We start from the raw sequence: 10,471 nt of genomic DNA, 5'->3' as shown, positions 1-10,471 counted from the left end.
ATTAGGTTTCTCCTGTTTTCCTGTTAGACCTATGAGTGCAAACATATGGTATCTCTCCTTCTCTGCCTGACTTATTTCGCTTAGCATGACACCCTCGAGGTCCATCCACTTTCCTACAAATGGCCATATGTCATTCCCTTTCATTGCCATGTAATACTCCATTGTGTATATATACCACATCTTCTTGATCCACTCATCAGGTGATGGACATTTAGGCTCTTTCCATGATTTGGCTATTGTTGACAGTGCTGCTATGAACATTGGGGTACATGTGCTCCTATGCATCAACACTTCTGTATCCCTTGGGTAAATCCCTAGCAGTGCTGTTGCTGGGTCATAAGGGAGTTCTATGGATAGTTTTTTGAGGAACCTCCACACTGTTTTCCAGAGCAGCTGTACCAGTTTACATTCCCACCAACAGTGTAAGAGGGTGCCCGTCTCTCCACACCCTCGCCAGTGTCTATAGTCTCTTGATTTGTTCATTTTGGCCACTCTGACTGGCATGAGGTGGTATCTCAGTGTGGTTTTGATTTGTGTTTCCCTGATGATGAGTGATGTTGAGCATCATTTCATGTGCCTGTAGGCCATCTGGATGAAGGACTTTTTAAATATGTGATACGGTGAATATTAATTTCTTACCCTGGCACCACCATTTATTGGATGAGTGACCCTGACCAAGGCCATTCATTTTTCTAAGCTTCAGTTTCCTCCTCTGTGCAATAGGAATAAGAAGACTGCCTTGTACAGGCTAACTGTGAGTGTCGTGAGGCAGGCCATGGAAAGCATTTACATCCAGTATTGTGCCTGGCTCGTATCAGAAACAACACGCACGGACTGTTTTTAGCATCGTCCCTTCCCTCATGGACCTGATGATGCCGTCAGAAAGAGGGCTGATATATATTAAATAGTCATAACTTAGATTCGGTGACATGGTTCAATGCCAATGTCTAGTGTCATCCATAAATGCTGAAGAAGGTCAACAAAGACAGAGGACTGTAACTGACCAGCATGTCATTGGCAAAGTCCACCTGAGCAGTGCCAAGTGCGGGCAGAACTCTTCAGCAATGCCAGACTCCGGAGGTCATTGTTTTCTCGAGTCACAGGAAAAAAGTAATTTCTGTATCTTAAAAAAAAATTTTTTAATGTTTGTTTATTTTTGAAAGAGGGGGAGACAGAGCATGAGCAGGGGAGGGGCAGAGAGAGAGGGAGACGCAGAATCAGAAGCAGGCTCCAGGCTCTGAGCTGTCAGCACAGAGCCTGACGTGGGGCTTAAACCCACAAACCATGAGATCATGACCTGAGCCGAAGTTGGATGCTCAACCGACTGAGCCACCCAGGGGCCCCCATTTCTGTATCTTTAAGCCACTGAGGGGGAATGGCTGGAAAATAAAAGCCATATGGATTTCCCCTCCCTGCTGCGGAACCCAAGCATTTCTGCCCGTGTCAGCTCTGAGGCACAGGAGGGGAAGGTAAAGAATGTCCTCTCATTGTCCAGATGAGGAACATGCACCAAGTAAACAAAGGGACCACGAAGATGAGATTTCAAAAATACTTTCGGTCCCAGCTGCCTGAGGAGTTCCAAGTGTCACACAAAATAATGCAGCTGGAGAGGATGTGTGCTCAGAGAACGATATGGGAGGAGCACCCTAATTGAAATTCTTCCCTTCCTCTCCCAAACAGATTACGCCAGCCAGGAATTTGTTTCATTACAGACTCCTCTTCGCCCTTGTTGACTTTTCTTCGGTTCTTTCATCTCATGGTTTCCACTCTGACTCCCACAAGTGTTGCGTGCTCTGTGGGAGCATTTGGGTGACTCTGATGTTCCAGTCGTGCGCGGGGCAGTGGCCTTTGTCACTCCTCCTCTTCCTTACTGTTTCCTTTGGCACTGCCTCCGCCCCATGCCCCCCACGCCCCCATCGACCAAGCCTCCTTCCCTCACTTGTATTTCCACCAGCTGATGGAGCATGCAACATGCCCTTGGCACAATCAGGGCCCCTCGGCGAACACAAGGCCACTTTCTCTCCTGTTGCCTATACCCTTAACAGAGAGAAGAACTTTCTTAGTATCTTAGTGAGATTGAATTCATTAGTTTAAATTTTTTTTTAAGTTTGGAGTTCTATAGTGTGCATCTTTGTTAAGCTGTGTGGTGAAGAAACTTTCGAAAGCAAAGCCCAGTCTCTGCCCTGGGTATTAAAATCTTGGCACTCGTTTAGAGAGTCACCTGGCATTACCTTCTGCTTTTTCGGTAGGACTCGGTTCCTTCATCTTGACTTACTCTTGTGACTTCCACCAGACAGAGTTCGTGTGTCACACCACATCCCTTCAGAACTTGCTCCTCCCTCCCTTGCCCTACATCCCCCACCATAAGTCTGTTCTGCCTACAGAAATGCTGGACAGGCCAGGGAGTCTAATGTACAAGTCGTAGACTGCCGTGAAGGATAGATGCTCTGTGTAAGCCGCCTCCTGAATCTCCATCTCTCTGCAGAAAGCCAGCCGACCTGCACAACCTCGCCCCTGGCACCCATCCGCCCTTCCTGACTTTCAATGGGGATGTGAAGACGGACGTCAATAAGATCGAGGAATTCCTGGAGGAGACCTTGACTCCTGAAAAGTAACGAGCTGCTTATTCATGAAGCTAATGACAGGCAGGGGTGGGTCTGTGTTGGAACTAGAAAAAGCACAGCGTTAGCTTTGAGGAGGCAGATTTCCAAAGGAGCCTCAGCAAACCAGACTGTGGGACCCTCTTTTCAACCCCAGAGGGCTACGAGTCTCAAAACCACTCCACAAAGTCCAACTCCAAGGGCAGATACCCCTGTGAACAGGCTATGTCTCCTAAAGAGAGCACTGGGAAGGATGCCCCACTCCATCCCCCTAATTGAGTTCTCTCCCGTTCACTTTGCCTGAAAGATCCCTAACCAAGGGCAAAGGCTTCCCCATTTTAGAATGAGGTCTGGAAGGCTGACAAAATGAGAATAAGTCAAGAAAGCGGTAACCCCATGACTTAAAACCACACCCCAGTATGAACAGGAGTCATAGACCTGACAAGGTCTGGTTGGAACCCATAATCAAGGATTAAAAGACTGATTCCTCTTCTTCTTTAATCTTTTTTTTTGTTTGTTTTGTTTTGAGGGGGCATGGAAGGAGCAGAGAGAAAGGGAGACAGAACCCCAGGCCAACTCTATAGCTCTATGCTGTTAACACACAGCCCGACGTGGCCTCAAACTCACAAACCATAAGATCATGACCTGAGCCGAAGTCAAGGGTCAGATGCTGAACCCACTCACCCACTGGCACTCCTAGACTGACTCCCCTTCTGAAGTGAGCCTAGGGGATATGGTTGAGGGTGGGGAGACTAGAGGGCTGACTATAGGCTTGGATGGATAAACTGTTCCTGATAGAAAAGAGGCATAAAGGGAAAGAAAAGTGAATTCTGAAAATTACTGGAAACTAGATTTGTAAGCTATACTTTATTGTAATCAGGGATTAAAACAATCACACAATTTTGTTTTTAACTAGAAAAATATTTCTATAGGTAAGGCACACACAGTTCCCATCCTGTAGGGCAGCCACTGAGAAAGTTGAAGCAAAAGTATTTAGAGTCCATTTTTGGGCTGACTTCGGGGGTGGGAAGACAAGGGGGGCAGAGGATGGAAAAGTTGGAGGTGGAGAAATCAGTAAGAAGCAGCCACTGGTGTCAGTCCGTGGAAGACAGACCAGGGTGTTGAGCTAAGGCAGGATCTCACTATTTACTTAGCACAGAAAATAACTGGGATTTGACCACTGGAAACTACCGTCTTGCATTTATTTTGAAGTTGCATTTATTTGTCAAGACTTAGATAGCCTTCACTGTGTGCCCTGGGAGATAGATGCTACCCATTGCCTCATTTTTTTAAAGTTTATTTATTTTTAGAGAGAGAGGGGGAGAGAAAGAGTTTTTGTAAAAGCGAGCAAGTGGGGGAGGAACAGAGAGAGGGAGAGAGAGAATCCCAAGCAGGCTGTCTCACAACCGTGAGATCATGACCTGAACCCAAACCAAGAGTCGGACACTGAACTGACTGAGCTACCCAGGCATCCCACCAGTTGCCTCATTTTATATTTGGGGAAACTGAGGCATAGACAGGTTGAATAACTTGAGCAGGGTCACACATCACACTGTTAAATGAAAACCCCCACTCATGCTCTGAATAAGCCTTAACATTTATACATTCTTGCTAAAGAGTGTTCTTTGTCATTCACATTAAGACAGTTTATCTTCATGCTGAGAGTGGAAAGCTGCCTTAAGCCCCGGGAAGCAGCTGAGTGTATACTTTGAATGAGCGCATTAATTAAGTCACCCATATCCCCCCATCTCTGGACACCAGCCAGCCTCTTTGCTGAAGGGGTCCCCAGAGTGCTCAGGGGCTGTCCCCTCCCTTGGGACTCCATCTCCTCGCTGGGGCTGGTTTGAATTCTCACATGGGAAAATACATGCAGTTTGCAATAACTAAACAGCGTCTGGACTCTGCATGGGAGACCAAGAAGGGAATGTCCCGGGTGCAGCTATTTTCCTTGAGAAGTAAGACCCACACTCAGGAGTTCCCACTTCCTTCCAGGCCAGTGGGGAACTCGAAGTGGAGGCAGTGGGCAGCAGTGGGGCCCACCCGGTCCTCAGCCAGGCCCATGGGTGGAGGTACGCAGGGCTGGGCGGGGCCTGGGGGGCTGCGGCTTCCCCTCCTAGTTCAGTCGTGTGCTGTGACCCCTCTAATGTTCCTTCTCGGTGTGAAAGGATGACCCGAGGGCCCCTCCCACACCTGGTGCTCACTTTAGCCAGGGTCCCTCCACCTCCACCAGCTGTGCCTTTTTCTAGGCCATTTCTCTTACTCAGGGGTCTCCAGTCTACATCCACAGTGGGACCAACAGGGCACATGAGACCCCCCGAGAGTTACATGCCTCTGGTGCACGTGCACATTCCTCCACAGGAGGACACCTTCAGATTCATCATCATTTCATCATTCTAAAAGATGTCCACAATCCTACTAGAGCTATGTGGTGTTGGACACAGACGCTCCCTCCTCTCTTCCTGTCCACCCACCTTACCTGTCCTGAGTTCTGCTTCCTCCGGTCCATGTCCTTTTCTGTGTCAGTGATGGAACAGTCCACCACACTCAAGTAGCAGGAACTCAACTGTTAAAATGTGCGTCTCCAGAGTTTCACCAAGATGGAGGCCCTCGTGATGAGCCCGTCAACCATTCATTCCTGAGCCCGTCAACCATTCCTGAGCCCTGAGGAGTGTCCTTTATGCCTTTCTATGGGTCAGACCGGGGCAGCTGCCACATTTACCTTCCAGCAGATGCTACCAAGCCAGGAGCTCAGCCCTACCAAGGGAAACTTGCTATTCTACCCACAACCAGCCCCAGGCCCCGGCTGGCTTCCGCGGACTGGAACCGGGAGGTCTGGTGGCCCATAGCCGGAGGCCCCCGGAGGAGGGCAGCATGCCTTTCTGGTTCTCTAGGGGGCAGCAAACGCCCCAAAACTGTTCACTGAACACTGGTCTGCCATGTGTTTCTCATCACACCACTGTTTGTAAAAGTGGCCAGAGAGCCAAGAAATTGTGGTAGCCTTTTTCCCCTTAGCTTTATTTTTTAAAGGAAAAAACCGCATGCCAACACTCCAACCATTTTTTTTAAATCATATTTGGTCCCACAAAGCATTTGGTGTCAAAAGGAATTCAGGAAGGCTCAAGTAGTTTCTAAATGAATCCCACTTCCATTTCTTTCCTAAGACTCGCCCAGTTGCTGCTCCACAGGAAGCCCCGGGACTAGCGTTGGCGATGACTGTTGAGGCACGCGGGGCCTCACCTCTCACCTCCATGGAATGGCCAGGGTTCGGAGGATCCAGAACGGAGAGGCAGGACACCAGACCCCAGCCGCCTAGCTATAGTGTTTGCTTGTATGGCCTTGGGCAAGCCTGTCTCCCATTTCCTCACGAGGGGGTGAAACTACATAGTCTCGAAGAGATGCCTTTCAGCAGAAGCTCTGTGGTCCCATGAGGGTCTCAAAGCGCTTTTCCAGAGCTGGTTATTGTTGAAAACACCCCTAGATGACTGTGCTACGAAGTCAGGAGGGGAGACTGATGATGCATGCAGTCAGTCAGCTGGCAAGTACGTGCTGGGTATAAACAGGGTTCAGAACATTGCCAGAATTGGGAAACACTTTGAATTCATGAGTTTAAGAAGTGTTTATAGGTCTCTCCCAACAGTGAAAAACAAGAGTGCTTTTTCCTAACCTTATGGGAAGTAGAGAAGCAGCCTGGGTACCAACGACAGGACGGCAGGGTGGCTGAGAGGATGCGCTTGGGGTCAGAGTGACTTGTGTTCTAATCCACACCGCTGGTCGTGCCACACTACAGTAACAGATTAGCCACAGAATCTCCGGAGCTTAACAGAATACGCTTTAGTCCTTACGCCGGCAAAGTCCGGGGGGGCAGTAGGGCCCCCTGCCATATTGTAGCCTCTGGAATATGTGACTTCCAAGTCTCCTTCGGCAGAGAAAAAGTTAGAAGGTTCCTGCCAAATGTTTTTAAGCACCAGGGTCGTGAGAGGTTACACCCCTTCCCCTCTCATCCTATTGGTCAGAATCCAGTCACATGACCCCAATCTGCCAGAAAAGGAGAACCTGGGAAATGCAGAGAAGCATGTGGATATCATATCTTTCATTGTCATGTCTGTATTTTTAAAAATATTTTTTACCTTTTTAAAAATAGTTTATTGTCAAGTTCATTTCCATATAACACCCAGTGCTCTTCCCCACAAGTATCCTCCTCCGTGCCCATAACCCCCTTCCCCTTCCCCTCTTCCCCTTTTGTCATGTCTTTAATGATCGTAATGTTGATCTCTTGGGGCTATCATAGAAGATCACACTTCTTAGCCCAGTGCCTGACATTGAGTAGGAGCTCATTAAATGGCATCTTGAAGCATTAGAAAGAGAAGTCGGTCCCTTTTTTTAGTGACTGTCTTCCAGATGCAATCATGAGGACCTTTGTCTCAGAACCACAGAGCCCGAGGGATGTCTTTTAATGACTAAGCCAGCCCCTGTGTACCTCTAAAAATCATTTGCTTAATTAGCAGAGACAAGAGAAACAAGCACACAAAGATCAGAGGAATCTGAAGCATTAAACTGTTTCTCAAGCGAGATTTGGGGAGATGAGGAAGCAGGAATAAAGAGAAAGGGAGAGAGGAGGTCCATCCACTTCTCAGCTCATTAGAAAAAGGAGAGTCGATACTCAATCACCAGGAAAGCCCCTAGAAGCAGCAAAGGCTTCTTGATCACGGCAGGAGAATTGTCTGTCTCCAGTGTGTCCCCAACACCAGGGACAGGGCCTGCTGGACGCGTAACGCATGTTGGACTTATGGTGTGCGCCCCTTTTGTTCAGTGGCACGGTGGTCTCTGGTCAGTCAGTGAGAGGTCAGTCGGGACCCGAAGTTAGTCAGATGTAGTTCCATCATACGTATATATTTTTTTCTCCGCTAATATGAACAAAAATGTTTTTTTTTATGGGAAGTCAACTGTTTTACATCCTAGAATGAAGCTTAAGTGCTTGTCTCTGGTGCATGCATCTGAAATAAGAGATCTTAAAAACAGAATGGAGAGAAATTGGCATCCGTTAGAGCAGGGATTGGCAACCTTTTCTGCAAAGGGCTAGATGCTAAGTCTTTTTGAGTGTGGGCGCCATAGAGTCTGCGTGTCTCAACTCTGCTGCGGTAGAGCGAAAACAGCCCCAGACAACGTATAAGGCGAATGGACGTGGCTGTGCTCTACTAGGACTTAGGAATACCGAAATACTATTTTTCGTATTATTTTCACATGTCACAAAATCCTCCTTTTGATATTTTCCAGTCATTTAAAAATGTTAAAACTATCCTTAGCTCGTGAAAGGTGTATAAACAGATATTGAAGTGAATTTGGCATGTGAGCCTGGGCCAAATTAGTTTCCTAACCCTGGGTTAGAAAAACCCATCATCTCTTTGATTGTCGTTAGACCACATCACAATTTTACTTCAAAGATGTTTCTCTGAAGGAAACACTAGTTCTTAGCCTTTTAGAGAAACAGAATGTGCTCTGTAGCCCACTTGTATGCGTACACAAAATACAGTAAAAATACGGAGCTAAAATGAATACTTAACAGCCTGTAAAGTAGCTTCCTCAAGTCTAGTTACGGAAATGGGGGAGGTGAAGATTTGGATACACGGGTCCCACCAAGACAGCAGACGGGACATTACGCTATGGAGAAAAGTCTCGGTAAATAACCGTGCTGGGGAAACAGGACCGCACTACGGTCTACCTGAACACATGACCCTTTGTTACCTACCTTAGATTTGGTTCTCCCTGCCCACGGTGGGCCGCACTGATTGTGAAGAAATCCTCAATTGTCCTATTATTTCAAGTCTGATGAAATGATGGCATAAACCAAAGCAAAACATCAAACCCAAACAAATAGTCCACTGAAAATGCATTTTCTGGGCCCTTCTCTCTTTACTTTTCAAGCAAAAACAAAGAGCCTTGGGTATTTATTAATAATAACTTAAGGCAATCTGTCCTAAGAGCATGCCAGATTCTATGTGCAAAGGCCAGAATAGCGAAGGGTGACCCAAAATTCAGTATCGTGGGTTACCTAGCATCTTGCAGGAAGCTGCATTGTCTCCCCAGATCGAGCGGAGGAATCTACTCAGAAACTGTGTGCCGAACTTGCCCCGAGCGCCCTCTGCAGGTGAACAGAGAGAGTTCATTCCTGGTGCTCAGCCAAGCCGGAGGGAGAGCTTTGGGGCTTTAAGGGGAAACAGTTGAGTCCATGAAAGACCGGAGAACAGGGCCCTAAGAGCGGGCTTCCAAAGTGAAACTGCCTGGGTTGGAGGCCTGGTTTTGCCACTTAGCCGTGTGGCAAATTGCTTAGCTTCTCTGGGCCTCATTTTTCTCATGTGGAAAACGAGCCTGATAATAGCAAAAGTGTTGTAAAGAATAAATGATGACTATATGTAAAGGGGCTAGAACAGTGCCAGGGACGCAGCAGGCACTCCATGCAATGTAGTTTTTGCTGGTGTCAGAGAGGCCGTGCGACTGAATGTGAGGAGCACCGCTCCAGGGACAGGCCGGGTTCTCAAGGTCCCCCAGCCATTGAGTATCCATGGGGCCATTTGTAATGGCCATTTTACCTCTCTGGTTTCTGGTTGCCTTCGCTGTAAAATGAGAACCATAATACCTTCTGTATCTGCCTGATGGCACAGGGCTGGACCCAGTGACCTTATGGGGACTCTTCTGATAGCAGTGTCTCAAATGAAACAGCCACTTAGCATGGCCCAAGAGTGGACAGTCTTAGCTAATGGGCCAGTTGAGGAGTGGAAGAAAGAAGGAAGGAAGGGAGGGAGGGAGGGAAGAGAGAAAGAGAGAAGGAAAGAAAGAGAGAAAGAAAAAGAAAGGGAGGGAAGAAGGAAGGCTGAAGGAGAGAAAGAAAAGGATAAACAAAGAGCAACAAATAATTTTTAGAGACTTTTTGGTTCACACTATTTATAACATTCAAAGAAATTTTAAAAGTATTTTGCTTTTTAACAAAAAGCAATCAAACAACGAGCAGTAGCCAGCTCTCCACCCAGAGATCACAGACGTCTACATAATTGAGAATAATAGTAAGTATGCATCTGTCCCCCATTTCCCTCCACTGCTGCCTGGCCATATGCATCAAATATTTGTGAAATAATATTTCTAAAACATTGGACTGAATCGGTCACTTGGATGGTCGTGTGGATTCCCACACAAACAAGCTTATCTTGTTCAGTTTCAGAGCCAGTAAAAAAGAGCCCTAACTCCGGTCTGCTCTTATATCCTTCTGGCTTCACATGAAAGACTGTGCAAAGGTGAGAGGCCGGATTGTTGCAAATCTGTCTCCATGCCTGGAAATAAAACAATTGAAAACACTTGTCGTGCTCGTGGAACCTGGTACTTTTCACATCTTCCTGCACGCTAATAAGTGTGTGAAGGAGGCGCGCCTCTGGGGGCTGTCGGTTAAGCATCTGACTCTTGATCTGGGTTCAGGTCATGATCTTGTTGTTCGTGAGTTCGAGCCCCTGGTCGGGTTCCACGCTCAGCGCAGAGCTTGTGCTTGGGATTCTCTCCTCTCCCTCTCTCTGCCCCATCCCCACCCCTCTCTCTCAAAATAAATAAATAAACATTAAAAAAAATAAAAGAAGCATATTTCAGAAGAGGGCCAACAGTATCCTTTCTTCTGAGAAATGGTTTCCAAGCCTGGAATTAGCTCCATACAGTGAGGATTATCACCACAAGCCTGGAGTGGATAGTTAATCTTAATACGGGCTGGGAAATGTCAAGGACTGCACCTGATGTAGAGCTTTAGAGTTTTGATTAGAGCCCTTTTTTGATGTAACACTGTTTGGTGTTCTCTGAAGAGGGCGAGACCCAGGTCCTCTGAAGGGTTTTTCGGA

At 47.2% G+C, this 10,471-nt stretch overlaps 1 protein-coding gene across 1 annotated transcript in view; it reads left to right on the top strand.

Annotated features, from left to right (window-relative positions):
* The window catches only part of CLIC5 (chloride intracellular channel 5), a 102,928-nt gene that overhangs the window by 56,211 nt on the left and 36,246 nt on the right, over window positions 1-10,471 (top strand). The window contains exon 3 of the mRNA XM_029944319.1: window positions 2,486-2,611. Coding sequence (XP_029800179.1) covers window positions 2,486-2,611 — 126 coding nt within the window. The remainder of the gene's footprint in view (window positions 1-2,485; window positions 2,612-10,471) is intronic.

The sequence above is a fragment of the Suricata suricatta genome, chromosome 7 (genome assembly GCF_006229205.1).
Source record: "Suricata suricatta isolate VVHF042 chromosome 7, meerkat_22Aug2017_6uvM2_HiC, whole genome shotgun sequence".
NCBI lineage: Eukaryota > Metazoa > Chordata > Mammalia > Carnivora > Herpestidae > Suricata > Suricata suricatta.
Note: the sequence above shows the minus strand (reverse complement) of the source record. Positions and strands in the feature narration are given on the sequence as shown.